Below are 17,186 nucleotides of genomic sequence, written 5' to 3'. Positions count from 1 at the left end.
CAGGGGTCTCTCATTTGGCATAGGTATCATGAAAGCTTTGAATGCTTCCACGTATCAGAACCACCCAGTATGCCTTCCTGACTCAAAGTGGAGTCAAAGAATTGTTTTCTACACTTTCCCAATCTAAAACATTAAAGTATGGTGGCAAGTAGAAGAGGCCTGCCAAGTGAATGTTGAGAATTTCCACTGTATGGTGAACACAAAAACACTTCTGCCCCTGTCAAGGCAGCCTGTGCTCATGGTGAATAACACCAGGCTTTGCAAATAGCTGTGCTGCAGCCATGGGGCTACAGCAGACAGGTTCTACTCCAACTAAATCTCTCTCTGAATACTTAATGCAAAATTCAAAGCCTATTTCTTATTTAAATTCCTCGCCTTCCTAATTTGAAAGACATTAAGTTTTGGCCTTTGCTTTTAAGCAGATGGATGCTCATCATTTACTTGGATGGTCCCTTTTTGTGCCACCATATCTGTTAGGTGCAGGAAGAATTTGCATTAGTATTGAGGTAGATCAAAAGATTTTCTTTGCACATATGCTGCAAATAATGTCTTTTCCTGGGGAAAAAAAGATACAGCGCTTTCCAAATGGTTTGTGAGATGATCAGACTTAAAAAAAAAAAAAAAAATATATATATATATATATATATGTATATATACCCCCCAAAAAGCAGCATCATATAAATATGCACAGCTTTAGTATTTAAATATTTCTTCAAAGTTTGTTGTTTTATTTAAGAAAACAAAAGCAAAACCCACGCCACCTACCCACAAAGGTCATCTTAATTTATGGGAGCTCTACAAGGTAGTGAGATGACAGATAGGGAGGAAGGTGATCAATTAAGACATTAAGCATTTTGCACCACATGGACGCATCTGCATGTCAGCCAAATAATAAGGCCATCAGCTCATTTTCAGGGAGCTGTTGCCTACTTCAACTCAATCCTCAGATCAAAGAGAAAATGTCTGCTTGCATTTTCTAATCAGAAAAGGGATGCTAATTTAGGTTCCTTAATGTGTGGTGGTAAGAGACTTCTTCAATTAACTGAATTCTATAGCTCAGAAAATAAAAAAAGGGGGATACAAAGGGAGTCAGGCTGGAAAGGCAGAAGTTCTCATTAAAGCAAAGGTCCAATATTCATTACCTCCAGCATCTGGGGCTAAACACTAAACATGGAGATCATCAAAGGGGGTTTAATGGGTTAAATTGAGAATATAATCTAATTAAAATATTAGATACGAGTAAATAGCTCTTTGATATTCATCTGAAGGTTTCATTAAAATAGGTACTTGAGGTTTGTATTAAGGGGGGGATTATCACTTTTAAGCAGAAACAACAAACTGAGGTTCTCTAACCAGAAATGCTTCCAAGTGTTACTATTTAGTTAAAAAATAAAAGTAAAAAAGTAGGAAATGCATGGAAATCAGCATGCAGGTGCCATCAAGAGGGGCTGAGTGCTGAAGATCCCAAAGGGGAGAAGAAAGAAGGCTGGGGCAGAGGACAGTCCTGTCCCATAGGCTGCAAGGCGGATGCCCACAGCTGGACTTTGATATGCAAAACACTCCCTTCAACCTGACCTGCATTTCCCATGTTCAAGATGCTGCTTCTGCCAAGTTTCCCCCAAAGATGATGTACAACACAAACTTCTGCCTGCAAAATCGAATCATAGAATTGCTCAGGTTGGAGGAGACCTTCAAGTCCAACCAAAATTCAGAAAAGCATCCCAGCAAGGGAAAAAAAACTAGAAAACAGATGAGCATGCTTAAAATGCTACCTATGTTACTATTTACTGCTTTGATATTTAGTAGAACTGATTCTAAAACTTTAAACTGACGAAACTTAAAGCAATTTATATTTGAATGGAATGGCAAATCGATGTGTGAATGTTATAGCTCATAATTAATCACATCCAATATTTTTCCCTTGCAGATATCCCTATCATTTCAGGATAGTTATAAGATATGAAGGGTTCTGAAAGCAGCTACGACTTGCTTCTCCTTCTCGTGCCTGCTTTGTAAAGTTTCCAAAGATGTAATTGGAGGTAAACTGTCTCCTTTTAAAGCTGGTAGCAGAAGTCTTTCCTCTTTCACCTCTTCCTCTGATTGCCTTGCTGTGAAAGTCTTCGGTTTAGGAATCTTCTTTGCATATTCCAGTGCCTAAAAACATGAAGATTGGGGAAAGTGTGATTAAGAGAAAACCTGTCCAACACTTTGAGAAAATGTGGTTGTTTCTTTGTTGAGTCAAATTAGAAGTTCCCCTAATTCCTGATCTTTTATTTCTGATTGTGTTCTGCATCAGGTGCCTCTGCTATAGGTAGTAACTGCAAGAAGCCTCTGCTATAGGCAAAATAATGCACCACAAGATTTGCTTCCTGACAGTTACCACTGGAGGCTATCTAACATAAAGAAACATACTGGTTTTCCTTTAAAAAACATAAAGCAGCACCAGTCCAGTTGCTAAACATCACTTCTTTCAATCTCATGAAGCTCTTGTTCTCAGCCATATGTTGCAGGGCGTTCCATGGGTTAATGTGCAAGGACAGAAACTGAGCATTCAAATGACAAATGTTAAGAAAATGATGTACTGAAAGGCCACAAATAATGAAAGAAGTCTTGGAATAAAATCTGAAGGAATTCAAAGCCCTTTTGACGTGGAGAGAATGCAGTTTTACCTCTTTGTGATTTACACGATCTGAAAATGAATGCATGGAACTGAGGAATTCAACTGATAGTAAAATGAAAAACTTCTTTCTGTGTGACAGTTGTCATTCATCACCTCAGAGAAATGTCTGCTGTGTTTTCAGCATCACACCAGGGAGCTGCTGCACTACTGATCTGGTAGAATACACGCTATTTTCAGAGCTTTATTACCTTCTGCAAGAGGGAAAAGGGACTCCCTTTGTTTGTTTGTGTATGCTATTGTCACACAGTCAGCTGTTGCTCATTTAGGTTACTTCTGAAGGACGGTGAAGGCTAAGGTAATGTTGTATGGGCTTGAAAAATAAGGCCAATTACTGTAGCTATGCAACTGAAGTGCAAAGAGTTGTGATTGAGACTGACAGGCAGGTGGATAATAGAGTAATAAGTGGATATCTGTGGTCCATCAGAAGAGTGCACTCTGCAGTAGCATGGCCTCTACCACTGAGATGAAGTTAAGAGTGTGCTGCGCTGGGTAGTGTTCCTATAGGGGTCCTGCTTTCCTTCATTTTTCATGCCTGCCTTTCTTTTTCTGTGTGTAAAGTCCAGAATCATTCCCTGTGAACATGTTGACAAGAACTCTGCCCTTACCTTCTGTCTTGACACTGAAGATACGACCTGGGGTTTTGGAGGTAACCTCTGAACCAAAGCAATGTTTTTCATGTTGTGCTCCTTAATTCGCTGTGCGTATTCCTTTTGTTGCTTTAACTTCTCCTTCTGACAAAAGAAACAAAGCGTATGAGAAACACGGAGCCATCAGTGAAATACCTTTTTCCACTGGAGTCTTCTGTTTGTATCCCTGTTGCTATTTAAGCTGGCTGAGGTATTGATCATTCCTCAGCAGAACACAACAGGAAACCCTGATGATTTTTTTAGTCATTCTTCACATTTAAGAGCTTTTTCTTGGACCATATTGAGGATAGAGCTCAACTGAAATGCAACGTGTCTTTAGTCTGTTTCAATGCATCAGTTCTGTTCTAAAATGGTTGTGCTAATATCTTCAGCTTTTGCAGTGACTTCCAAAACCTCTTTTGGCTTTTGAGGCCCTGAATGACATGCTTCATTTACTTAACTGATAGCCTCTTTGTGTTTCCAACAATTTATTATGCTCAAATTCAGCAGTGTGCTCTACCTTGCCCCAGTTATCAGCCAATGTCAATGATTTCCTTTCATTGCAATAATGCATCACACACCAGGCTCCACAAGTGTTATGGAGCTGTTAAAGACACACTGTGTCCTAGGCTCAGTCCATTCCAATCTGAGATCTCTAATCTCTCTCATTTATGGGAAGGCTGAGGAAATCATAGGAAATGACTCCAAAAGGACGATCATTTTATCATACTTGCTTCCTGCTGTCCTACAAGCTTTCTCTAGGGAATGTCAAATAAAGCAACTGTTATCAGATTAATAGTCTCAAAGCATGGAGGATAGAGCTTGCAGCACTTCAGATACATGGCTGCTACCAGAGGAAAACAGGTCAAACGGTACCGACTGACTCTTGCATCAAACCCTGTTTCCATTTCAACAGGGTAATAATAGCTGGCACTAGCTTAACAGTAAGTCAAGTTCACCCACTGTTTTCTTCTCATGTTTACAATACTTATATCTTCTTTTACTTCCACTTTCAAAGTTAGAAAACACTGTCTTTTACGCTGGGGATGTCAGTGCAACTCAGCCACGTGAGTATACGATGTCCGGCTGCTCCCATGGAACTAATGTCTGTTTCAGAGGGCTGAAATGACCCACATTACAGTTATCTTCCCTTCTATTTGAAATCTCTCCTTATGATCTTAAGCTAGACCAAGAGTCAAGCACACAAAGGCAAATACAAGCTGCTTCTCAGTGATAACCTCTCTGTCATTCTCCCCTGCCAAAGTTCACTTTGCTCAACTGAAAAGCAGAGTGTCAAGATGAGGACCACTTACTTTTTCCTTGATTGCTTCATAGTCAGGTCCAAGGCCTCCAAGCTTTACATCGAGATTGATACAGGCTTTTGAGCTGTATGGCTGCAAAACACACCTCAGTGACAGATTTTCCTTTGTATATATACATATATATATGTATTTTTGTATATATGTATATATTTATACATACACACACTATTCCATTGATATAAAGCATAATTAAAACCAGTCTTGTAATGGGCACCAAACTCAAAAGCAGGATTCAACTTGCAGTCTCTGTTACCTCTGCCATGTCTCATTTCAAGAATTCTAAGTGACCAAAAAAGATTGAGGTAATTGTGGAAATCAAATTATTCTGCATTTCCTTTGAATCTAGATGGGTAATTACCAATCATCCAAATTACAAAGCAATGCTTTCTCAGTCAAAAATGACATTTTGTGAGCTTTAAATGGGTGAAAGTGACCCATCCGACAGTTATCAGAATGAAATTGCAAAGAAACTTTTATAAGAGAAGCAGATAAAAATGCCTGACTTCGGTGGCAAAAAAAAAAAAATTAGGCATCTATTATTTGTTATAATAACCTTTCTTTGTTCTCAAACTGCAGTGTAAAATTGTTGCCTGGCTGTTGAAAAATATATGTCTTGCAGCACAGGAAGTTCTACAAATGCACAGGGAAGACAAGTGATGCTATTTGAACCCTGTGAGACTTTACTATAGAGAATTTTTCAAGCTCTCTTTTGAGAAGACTTGGTTAATTTTTTTTAATTTTGAATGTATGTTAAGAAATGATCAGGGAGAACTCATGATGGTCGGTCACAAAGCAGTGCAGGATTAAAAAGAAATTTCAGTATGTAAAAAAAAACCCACACATGTTCCAGTTAAATTCAACTGCAAAGAAACAAAACCCAAGCATTTAAACTTCTATTTGATGTGACGTTCGTATCAGCTATTCCTTCTCTGCTGTGATATGCCAACCTTTCACTTGAGATGCTGTGAAGAGCTAATCACTTAGAGGTATACAGAAGTGAGTGAGCACTGTATTTTCAAAGCCAAAATGTGCATGCAGTGAGTAAGACTGCATTAGTTTATTACAAAAAGCTCTGTCAGACATAGAGTTGTATTCTTGTGGCATTCCTCACACACAAAGTGTGAGAAAGCTACTGAAAATACAGGATGAAAATAATGTTTTCAACTCAGGGGATCAGAAAGGGAAGGAAATCTGCTCTTCAGTTCTGATTGTAGTCCAACTAATTCTTCTTAGAGGCATTCAAGCAGCAATACACAAATTGCCTCCTAGATGAAGCACGTGAGTAATTACTCCAGCTTAGTTTGTCTGCCCTGAAATGTGGAGCTAACTTCTTAAACATTTAATCTGTCATGGATGCACAGGGATACCCCTATGCTGCTCCACTGCATCTGTGCAACTGGTTACAGTATGAAATCTGAACACACAGGAAAAACAAAAGGAAGCAGGTTTTAATAAGGACCACAGTGGGATTGTCAGCAGACCTGTAATAATGTTTATGCTGTTAGCCTTACAAATCCTCTAAGTTTGGTCTTGTTCAGTTTGATTCCCTTGGAAACCAAGAGATTTGTGTTGGATAGCAAATGAGCATGACCAGGATAATGGTTTGTTCAGATCTGAAGCTTGGCTACCTGCTGCTTTATACAAACAGCTTTATTCTAAATCATTTTCTCACTGGTTACCCAAAAGGACAAACGCTGTTCTGTGTGCTCTTAGAGATCAAGTCTCAAAGTAATGGAGGGAGAGGTGGTGAACTACCTCGCTCTCTAGATTAAAATGATTTGGTCAGAAAAAACACCAGTAAATGTCTTCATCTTCAGTGTCTGCTTCTACCTTTATTCCTTCATTTTTAATGCTCGAGGCAAATCATCGTGCGTTCACGTGCTTTTTCTCTGTAAGAATGAAAAAGTTCTCATTTCTCCTTCCCTTTCTTATTTTTAGAGAAGATCTTTGGATTACCAAGAAAAAGAAAATATTAATCAGAGGAGAAAGTAGAAATGTACAGTTCTCTAATCTACATCTATTTGCTTACCTTCTTGCAGACTTTATGCTGTTTTTGCTTTTCCAGTTGCATGAGATAGCCTTCAGAGTTGCTTCGACTTATTTTCACTTGATTTCCTTCACATCTCTCTGGATCTACCTCTGAATCACTCTCTATGTGGGGTATTAGAGGTGGAAGTGGGCTGAACAATTGCATGTCATCAGCTTCTCTCAAACAAGACATTTCTTGGTGCCGTCGCTCCATGGTTTGTGTTGGCTGGAAGGCTGTACAAAAGGCTGCTGGTGAACTGTGAACAGAAGCTTGGGAAGGCCTCAAAAAAAGAAAAAAGAATCATTATTTGTATACAGCAAATAGTGTAATAAGTCATCTGTACAAAGAATGATCCTTACTCACAGAAGCTAATGGGAACAAGAAAATGGATGTGTGGGGATCTCACAGTGACTGACTTTGCTTGCATCCAAGTTCATAGAAACTGATTCATATGAACGGAAAACAATTAGATGGGGAAATGTTCAGCCTTAGGTAAAGCTAGCTTAAGTCAACAAAAACTGCCTTTATAGGGCTTTGGATCATGCCTGTTGAGTATTAAAATAATTAATGCTTTGTCTATCTGAAATTCTGCATAGCTGATTTTAGATTTTCATGCCCTTTACCATGTCAATGCTGTCCAGTCTTTGTTTCCAGACCTTGTGCACAAAAATGATTAACTCCTACAGTAATCAGCAAACTCCTATAAAGTCAGCAAAAATGTGTGCCTATTCATGATGGCAAATAGTGACAACTTTCAAAACTTATGTGACAGGCCAGAATTGGTGCTAGAATGACTCTACAGGGCAAGTTCTGATATAACTCTATGCAGATAGCACTAGACTTAAGTTTATGCACAGTACTCTTTGCCATTTGCTTTTCAAACTTCCCCCTCTAGCCTTTAGGGGAAAACTTTCAACTGTGGAAAATTCTGTATGCAAGAGTGCATGAAGTCTAGAACTGTTCCTTTCCAATAACCCATAGAAAATCAATAGTTAGAATAAATCTTAAGTTAGTATTAATCTATAGAGGGAGGTTTGAACCAAATAATTTTGTCTTTTGGACCTTAAAAACAAGCAAACAAGCAATTTTCTTCATCCACGTGTTATCAGGACATAGTTTCAGCACACATACTGACCATAAACTACTGGTAGCATAAATTTGTCTTTTGCAATCCTGAAGCAATACTTGATCCTTTGCCATTTCTTGATAGTTAGCATTAAAAGTAGATGAACTCTTCTTTTGATTTGGATGTGCTTGACCACTGGTACTGCCATCTCTTGGGAAAAATGGCACAGTGGCATGGTTGTATAAATGTTGCTGGCCATGTGGAAGTCCTTTTGGATGATCATGCTGCCAATTCTTGTTGTTCTTACTAGTACATGCTGGGAAATTACTTAAGCAAGTGTCTGAATTTGCTGCTGTATTGGTGTCAGGGCCAACAGAAGGATTTGGGCACTTCTGCAGTGCATTGCTGTTGTCTTGTTCCACTGTCTGCAGGGGAGCAGTCTGAAATTCTGACATCTGGTGGTGCTTGTAGTGCCAAGACTTTGGTTTTGCTGGTCTTCCTGCTGGCTGATGGTTATCACTCCTTGAAAAAGCTCTTCCCTCGAGATTCTGGTTGGACTTTACTTTGTTTCTTTGGGACCACTTGTTCTGGTGATCCTAAAACAAGTTACCAAAAGTGGAGTTGATTTCAGTGGTTGCTCTTTTATACGTTCATTATGATCAACAATATGCAAATGTTTAGGCAATTTGCCTGTCACAATGCCCACAGTCTTAACCTGAAAGGAGTCACAGCAATGTTTTGTAGGGCTGAATGAATACCTGGGTGAAAATTAATGTTAAAAGTGAACTTTTAGCATAAGGTGACATGTTAAAGGAAAAACGTCTGTTTCCTAAAGTTCAGAATGATAGGATAACAGTTTTACATTGTGGTTTTTGTAATGTTTTGGATTAAGGAAACACATTTTGATGGATGGGCCCTTAAAGGAGACTTAAGTATAATTATGTAACCCTGAGTCAGTCATTATACTTGTGGCTATAATAGGTGATGGCCTGGCTAGATCCAAAATTTAAAAGAAGTATGCACCTCTATTTGTGAACAGCACAATAAAAATCATTCAGGTGCTGAATGCATAATGCCACTTTAAAGCACTGCTTAGTGGTCTGAGACAAGTTCTGAAGCAGAGCATTGAAAAAAAAAAGGGTCCTTACAGATGCAGAACATATCTGAGAAATGATGCTCTGGTGAATAGTGAGTGAGGGAGCTTTATCTGAAGGAGGTGCAAAACCAAGTGCTCTTAAATAGACAGATTACTATTTTGAACCCTGTAGAGGTAGCTCACTGTCAGCCACCTGGGGAAAACATTTCAAAAATCAAATCAGTTCTTGTCTTTGGTACCAAATTTCATAAAAAGATGGCTATATACACCCTGTTAGATTGGTCCACAACAGAAACGAACTTATGTCAATGATTTAAATGATTTCACTTCTAAACCAAGCACTCCTCCCTGTCCTGTGTCTTGAAAAACATTATCTAAATGATAAGAAAAAAAATCAAGAATTTAAACACACCAGGACTACTGTTTTCAGCTAAACCAACACGCTCTAAAACTGGGGTTTATTCACTGCTTTCCAATTACAGCATCCTGTGTTGCCCATTTTGAGGAAAGGCATGGCTTTCCTTCGAGGTAATACACAAATCCATTCTCAGTCCATTTAATCTTTGTCAGCACTACGATCCTCCATTTCATCCTCCTGTCTCTCTAGGGTTCTTTTGTTAGCAACACTTGCAACCACTGCATAACATATGCACTCAGAATAACTACTTAATGGTAGGTATTAAATCCACATACATAGAAGCATGTTTTGGTGAAAGCTTTAGCGCTGGGGAATCCTGACTCCTGGTGCCAAGATGATGATTTGTTAACTCGACCTCTGCTGTAATGATTAGTGCTCTGCCTTACTGTGCCAACGGTGCAAAGCATGAGCTACTGCCAAAATGAGACCAGGCCAATGGTTTCCCATTTAAATGGAATGAGGAGCCCTGCGAAATACCTCTCATTTTGAAACTTCAAATTTAAAGCACATCTCTTCATACAAACAGCAGCATAAAATCTTGTTTGCTCTTCATAAAAATTCAGCTTCTACTCTTAAGCGAACAGTGAGGAATTTGAACAGTCTGCTGAACGACTTCAAATTTAATACAAGGACATTTACTAGGTTTGTTAACAATAATTCCAGTTAGTTTGAATTTCTGGTTCTGAAATCCTTGTTTTTTTTCCCATCAATGATGACAAGCTGGTCTCTTCACTGCTCCAAAGGCTATCCTGTCGTATTGGTTTGAAAGGGCAGTGTGAAATAGATCTATATGCTTATGTGTATGCAGTAGGTTACTGCAGCTTCTGCTTGTAACACTGTTTATGGTCACCCCTTGATGTTTGCTGGGGGTTTATGGGACAAATAATGCAACAGCAGTTGAGTTCTAGCTCAGAAACCTCACAACTGAGGAAATACAACAATATGCAGAATAAGCTGCATTCTTGTCACGATGTGCAGAATTACACCTAAGAATTTAGTGTAATTAATTTGTACTCTCAACAACAAGCTTACAGCTTGAAACAGTCAAACTTGCATGCTTTGACAAATACATTTCAATTACTGTGTTCTATCAAAAAGAACCTTGAGCCGCTGTGAATTCAGGTACCATTTGTCTTCGGGGTGCATTTTCACGTTTGGGTATGGCAAGGCACTCTGAACAGGTTCCTCATCAACAGTTTTAGTATCTGCAACCTACAAAAAAATAGAACGTTTATGACCACATGCTAATATAGCCTAGTCAGAATAAAGGGTCTAAAAGTTTTGGAGGTGGATGAGAATTTGACTCGTAGTGAAGCTCAAATAGTAAAGTTAGGTATTATATAATAGATAAGAAAATGAAAGGCTGAAAAAAAAAAACCAAATGAAAAGCAAGGGGGAAAAAAATACACCATTAACAGTTATAGGATAGCGGGGAGTATTCCTTTACTTTTGGAGAAAAGAGAGGAAAAGAAAATTGCATTTTAGGAGATGAGAGATTGGGAGAACTAGAAAAATACAGGCAGGGTCTATTGCTGAGCTTTCAGGTGAACTTGCTGCCCCAAATGTCTACGCTGATTCTATTAGCTGTCACTAGAAAAGTTAACAAATTGAAAGTTACCACATAGGTTTCCTGAACTGGGGATAGATGCAGCTTGGCAGTCTGCAAGATGTTTTTGGTGGAACTGACTGCCTCACTGTATTGATGGTTTACAGGGCAGGTAAAGCATACTTCTACATTATCTCTTTGAAAGAGGAACAGGACACAACCTCTGCCAGCATTTTTTGTGAACTATTCTATTAATACCAATCAAATTGAGAAAATGATCAAATGAAATTGCATTTTGAGCATCATAAGCTGTGTAATGCCTATTCTGTTAAATTGAGGCCCATAATTGCTTCTCTACTGAAAAGATACAACAAAGACAGCAATCATGGCATGTCATTATCCCAGACTAGAAAACCGGCCTTTGCAGTGAGGACTTCAAAGGCTTGTGGTTCTCGAATTGCATTTGGCTGCTATTGTTGTAGCGCAGGCAATCTTGATTAGGTGTTTACACTGAGGTAAGGCGCAGTGCACAGAGAGTCTGAGTGCCTTGGTCTAGAGCCATTAAAAAATTGTACATTATGTTCCTTGCTTTGAAGTAAGGGGCTTGTAGGTAGGAAAGCAACTCATATTGAGTACAGCTGAGCTAGATTTGGCTGCTACTTCTCTCCGTCTGCCTCTCTTCCTCTCCCTCCCTGAAATTTATCATCAGGCAATGCTGCAAAGAACTTGATGCTTTATAAAACGCTGTATAAATTAGGAAATATACAGATTAACAGACATCTATAGCATGTTTTGGTACATACAGCCTGCTGTCTGTATGCACAGAGGTAACATCAGTAAATTCTGCAAGAACAAGGCTGCAAATTTTTCACATGATACTACGTCAATTGAATAAACTTGTATGCAATGTACTTATTTCAAGTGTCCACAACTATCATTTCCACAGTGCTGACACCTAACAGCAGTTACACCAGTAAAAAAGCTTCAAAGTCCTCCAAAGCTCAAAATAATCCAGTATAGATAAAACTGCACTCAGAATGCATTCCACGTTTCCAGAAGGCTGCATGTGATTTGTTGTTGGCTTCTCTTTGAAGAGAATAAAAATGCTGGTTTTGCATTTCTAATAGTTTTCCAGGTGAGGTGGCTGGCTTAATTGAGAAGACTTAACTGCTGAGTTGAGAATCATGAGCCTTGAGACAACGGGCCAGCTCTGGTCAACAAGATGCTCCTACAGGCCTTCATGCACTCCTCCAACAAGGTGAAGGAATGGATGTCTTGGTTAAGAACAAGAAAGGTAAGTATTCCTTCCTGTGTGTATAATCAATGAATATATAGATGTTATAATTAAAAAATAGACAGGAAAGTTAGGCTAAGTAAGATTATTGCAACAGGAAGATGGTAAATGGAAAATGCTTACTGATGCTGTAGGCTGATGGCTACCTCAGCAAGGTAATTTTGGCATACAGTCCTGATTTTAGCAGTGTTGGGGTTGTTGTTGCTGTTGTTTTTTCCTACTACACAGCCTTCAGAAAGCATCTACGCTACAAAGTCCTGATCCCTGGCTCCAATACTTACGTATGAATCATTTTAAGAATTCCCCATATAGTAAACATAATCATATCAACACAACTTTAATTAGCAGCCATCTATGCTAATTATTTTTTACCATCAAGTAAATTATAACTGAAAAAAACAAGGGCTTTTAACAGCTCCGAGAGAAAAGAGCACGTCCACTGTTGCTTTCATTGTAATACAGTCGGCAGATGCCCTCTAGTGTTGTGTCAACCACTCATTAGCCACAAAAAAAAAATGTGTCACAAGTTTCTAGTTTTGCAAGTGAATGATTTTCTGCCCTGTAACTCATAGAGTGATTCAGTGACTTCCATATTGTCATTATGCATAATGTGCAGCAAGTAAAAGCAACAGACTCTTGTATAATTGTTCATTAGGAACTGTTATTACATTTCCACTTAATCCTTAATGCAGTGTTTGACATTTCACAGTCAATCATAAGAAGGCCAAGCCCTTGCAACCCAATTACAACATATTACAAGTACTTACTGATTGATTCCAAATACCAGGTTTGGTCTGGGTGAGAAAGCAAGTAGGGTAATGGGTTGCCTGACCATCAAATTCACATCTTTTCTGGATACTCCTAAATGTGTGACACTAAATGACAGTGATAAGCCCTTGAAAGCAGTGTATTATCAAATCCATGTCAGCCAAGCTGAGGAAAGTCTGATGCTCCTAAAAATAAGGTATGACGTAGAATCTATAGGAAAGAAGACAGCATTTCTTTCAGGAATATTCAGAGGTTGCCTCCACGATGATGCAGATGCTTTGTGGCCAGGAATATATGTAGCACCAACAGGTGAATCAGATTCTCATAGGAAATTGTTAAGTTCTAAGTTGCATGATAGCCTCACGCAAACCTGTAAGACCATACAGATACTCTACTTCAACAGCAGACTTTGGTTTATAGCAGTTAGAACTTGCCAAAGTTACCTACCTGCTCTTGAATAACTTCTTGCTTTTTGCCATGTAACTGAAGATAGGATTTGTTCTTGTCTGTACGCAACCCTAAAGTCCGCTTGTTTTTTTCCACAAAGTCTTTTTTTGCTCTTTGAGGTCGATCTTCTGGAATCTGAAGAGAAAAAGCACTGCTGTATGTACTAAGACTATCTTTGAAATAATAGCCATCTGAAGATTCATCCCCTCTGGTATGTAACCTAAAAGGTTCACTGCAGACGAAGGCATTTGGCTCATGAAAGCTCAGTAATTCTGTACCAAACTCAGAGAATGACTCCTGAAACTTTGCCTCCTGTTGATTCTTTTCTCCCGAGGAGACACTGGAATGGAGGTAAAATGAATCTTGGGAAAGGTCCACACTGCCTCCTTCAGCAACGTGGTGTTTTTCTACTTCAGAAAATTCCACTGCTTCTTTTGTGTTCTTCCAGTTAGGATTGTACTTTAGGCTGAAATATTTGTCTACAGGCTGCTGTTCCCTATTTAAAACAGAAACATAAAGTTATTCGTGTATAAATTGCATACATTCTACATTTCTCAGTGTACAATTTGAGCCTGCAAGCGTTCTGCAAACACAACCAACCACACCAGGGGTTGCCAGCTGTGGGACCAAGACCAGAACAGTTTTATCAAACATGTTTGACTATAAAATGTAGGCAGGACCTCCTTTAAATCTTTAATTTCCATTATCAGTGAATGATTAATTGGCCTAACATTCAGATCACAGTGGTATACAACCTTGATCCTAAATTTGGCACGGATATTATAAGCACTAGCAGAATCAGCTAAAAGATAAAACAACTGATAAAACTGTTTCCATTCTGATGATGCCACCTACAAAACACAGACTGTGTTTTGTACATAGTTTTATGTTTCTGTTTTAAATAGGGAACACTTTTTGTAAAACAAAAGTGATGTACCTGCTAAGATTCCACCCTCAAATCTCAGTAGAACCAATAATGACTGGCTAAGCTGAATTTTCTAAACTGCAGCACAGCCAATCATATTAACACTTCTACAAATCATTTATTCCTTCTTTCTCAACTGGTTAAGTATATATCAATATTTCAAGAGGCTTCTAAGTTAATAAAAAAATCTGTTTCTCTAGCAGTGCTTTTCATTTCAGGTAAGCATGATGGTATCCTGTGTACTGGAGATGATTTACACCAGTGAAAACATTATTATTTGTAGTTGTCATACACTGCAGGTAAGCAAAAATAGGTGGCTATATTTTGAAACGAATATAGGAATATTTGATATAATTGTAATGATTCAAATAACAGAGTATAATGCTAGAGAGTTCTATTGTGCTGAAATGTGTGCACAGCAGCTCAACAGGATTATGCAGGCCAGGTCACCATACGGGAACAAAATGAGCGTGAAGAGCTCCTTCATCTCTAATCATCTGCAGACAAGAAGTGCACCTTTTATTCCTCCCCCCAACTTGATATAAAGGTTAGATGGACTCTGTACTCATCAACAAAAGTGTGGTACACAGACAACAGATGCAGCATTTCCTCTTCAAATTCCGAGGTTAGTAATGGATGTAGAGAGGGGGGTTCATATGCATATGCTGTGATATTTGCTCTGGTTAATGGACTGTATTTGAGTACTTGCTAGGCTAAGTTCAAACAAAATAAAATCAAATTTCCATTTAATGAAGAGCCCCACATTCAGCACAGTATTCAGTCAAAAAAATTACTAAAAATTAGAGCATGTTTCTAGTACAATTAACATCATTTGCACTCACAATAAAATGTTCGGTAACTGGCCATTTTGCCTGTTGAGGACGTGAATAAAAGCATGCTATTAATCATTTAGTCTTCATTTGTTTGCCACTTTATTTTAAGTAGACAATTAAATTGAAACTGCACATTATTATTACTTCAGGTTTAATTTAATCCCTATAAACTTGAGAATTATTCCCAATTTATAGTGTTAAACCTTTCATGCATAAGACAGCAAATTTGATTTTATTTATGTAGCAAGTTAATGCTTTCCTAAAGAATGTTTAATGATGGTAACACTTAATTTTAGATTTATGCAGTTTTAAGAGCAAAACTGTTTTTTCAACCTATCAGCTTTTGCCTTTATGTTTTCTTACAGACAGTGACCTAGTTTGCTCAGCATGGATCTTTTTGCAGGAAATGAAAGGAGGATGTGTTTTCTCTGTGTTTTCTTTTCTTTCTCCCCAATTCCAGCCCCAGAAATCCTCTCACCCTTGTTCTCAAAAATGCCACACAAACCATTTGCCACCTCCTACCTTCCTGCTTGCCTGTTTTAGACAGAAATGAAAGGGCTTGTAGTAGGAACATCTGTATGCAGAGCCTAGAGCCTATGAACTTGACATTATTGACAATATTGACAGCAGGACAAGGGGAAATGGTTTTAAGTTGAGGGAAGGGAGATTTAGGTTGGATGTCAGGGGGAAATTCTTTACAGAGAGAGCAGTGAGGTGCTGGAACAGCTGCCCAGGGAGGCTGTGGATGCCCCGTCCCTGGAGGTGTTCAAGGCCAGATTGGATGGGGCCCTGGGCAGCCTGGTCTAGCATTAGGTGGAATGGTTGGTGGCCCTGCATGAGGCAGGGGGGTTGGAGATTCATGATCCTTGAGGTCCCTTCCAACCCTGGCAATTCTGTGATTCTGTGAACTCGGTGAGGGATATTTTCTCTCCATCTTAACCTCCTGCACTGGTGTTTTAGCCGACGTGATCGACAGCTGAGAAATGGGTATAATGATAACGAATGTGGATAAGACACATAGTCATGCACATAACTTGGTCCTTGGGTGTCCTTCATAGCACTTTGGTGATCTGAGTTGGTTTTGAAGAGGTAACAAGTATCCTGAGGCTTTAAAGGTTTAGATCAACCATGCTCATCTACTGAAAACCTATGCCTTACCTTCCATCGCTCTCTTTCTTTCGTACTCTGTCTGTACACTGCACTGCGTCATGCTTAGCTCCTTCCTGCTCCTCTGAACTCGTCTTCTCCAAGCTGTCTTCTTCCTCTAAGCTGTCATCCTCCAGCTCCCCAGCACTCAGTCCTACCAGCTCGTCGTGAGCACGGATCCGTTGCTGGAGTTCTAACTGATACTGCCTTTCCAGAGCAAGGCTTTCAGAATCGGAGTCCTGACAGTCGCGCAGCTCTGAGCCAACGCTCCCTTCGCTTGCAGGTGGCCTTTTCCAACTTGCGGGATGAAAGCCTGGTTGCGTGAGCTCACTCTGAGGAAAGCATTCGTTACTCACGTGGAAAGTATATGGAGAAGAAACTGTAACGTATGCCGTATCGGAGGCGTTCATGCTGTGCTGGACACCGATGGTTTGCACCAACCCTGCGTTTGGAAAACAGGGAAGTGAACCAAAGAGGCCACGCAGTCGGAGATGTTTGTGTTTGTTAGGAGTTGTGGCAGTGACCTACAGTTAAAACTGTTTATCCTCCCCCATGGCATGGGTGTTCCAGTTAATATCAAGGAATGCGTGACTTCGTAATGAAATTTGCCTTAGAGTGATGTATTACTGGTAACAAAGCTAATCATGCACGAAACAGATCGTGGAAAAGAAAGCAGAGCTAAAACAAAGCAAAACAAAGGCAAAGAGCCAGCTGACAGCTGCAGAGAGGTACAAGAAGCGGTGCGTGCTCCCTTTACCCAACTCCTTAGGCTGGCGCAAGGCAGTGAAAAGCACACGAACGCTTCTTGGTTAGTTTCCTTCCATTATGACTGCATTAAAGCCGTCCTAAATCATCTGCAACCCTGGACCGGATAGCGGAGTTAAGGGTGGGCTGGGAGCAGCCCGTCTCCACGCTGCTCCCCCCCCCCGGCAGCAGTGGGCTGGGCCGCGCCGTCGCCATGGTTACGGCGGAGGACGCGGCGCGGCACCT

At 39.6% G+C, this 17,186-nt stretch overlaps 1 protein-coding gene across 4 annotated transcripts; it reads right to left on the bottom strand.

Annotated features, from left to right (window-relative positions):
• Positions 1-675: 675 nt before the first annotated feature.
• JHY (junctional cadherin complex regulator) lies at positions 676-17,136 on the bottom strand. Of its 4 annotated transcripts, none has more exons than XM_031599807.2 (9): positions 16,725-17,133; positions 16,209-16,638; positions 13,293-13,788; positions 10,339-10,449; positions 7,793-8,319; positions 6,658-6,937; positions 4,620-4,700; positions 3,286-3,411; positions 680-2,154 (listed from the first exon to the last, which is right to left on the bottom strand). In XM_031599807.2, the coding sequence occupies exons 1-9, from the start codon at positions 16,753-16,755 to the stop codon at positions 1,951-1,953; spliced, it is 2,286 nt and encodes a 761-aa protein (XP_031455667.2). In that variant the 5' UTR covers positions 16,756-17,133; the 3' UTR covers positions 680-1,950. The 4 variants fall into 4 exon arrangements, with proteins under 4 accessions (XP_089979567.1, XP_031455667.2, XP_031455668.2 ...); XM_031599808.2 differs by having other exon boundaries at positions 16,954-17,133; XM_090123440.1 differs by having other exon boundaries at positions 16,959-17,133.
• Between the last annotated feature and the right edge of the window lie 50 nt (positions 17,137-17,186).

The sequence above is a fragment of the Phasianus colchicus genome, chromosome 23 (assembly GCF_987193195.1).
Source record: "Phasianus colchicus chromosome 23, bPhaCol1.hap1.1, whole genome shotgun sequence".
NCBI lineage: Eukaryota > Metazoa > Chordata > Aves > Galliformes > Phasianidae > Phasianus > Phasianus colchicus.
Note: the sequence above shows the minus strand (reverse complement) of the source record. Positions and strands in the feature narration are given on the sequence as shown.

Bases quoted from the DNA above. Each gene is read 5' to 3' on its own strand.
- JHY (XM_031599807.2), bottom strand. From the start codon at position 16,755: ATGCCATGGGGGAGGATAAACAGTTTTAACT. The intron at 13,789-16,208 runs GTAAGGCATAGG...TGTTTTAAATAG, and splicing joins AAGAAAGAGAGCGATGGAAG to GGAACAGCAGCCTGTAGACA. The intron at 10,450-13,292 runs GTAGGTAACTTT...ATTTTTTTGTAG, and splicing joins AAGAAGTTATTCAAGAGCAG to GTTGCAGATACTAAAACTGT.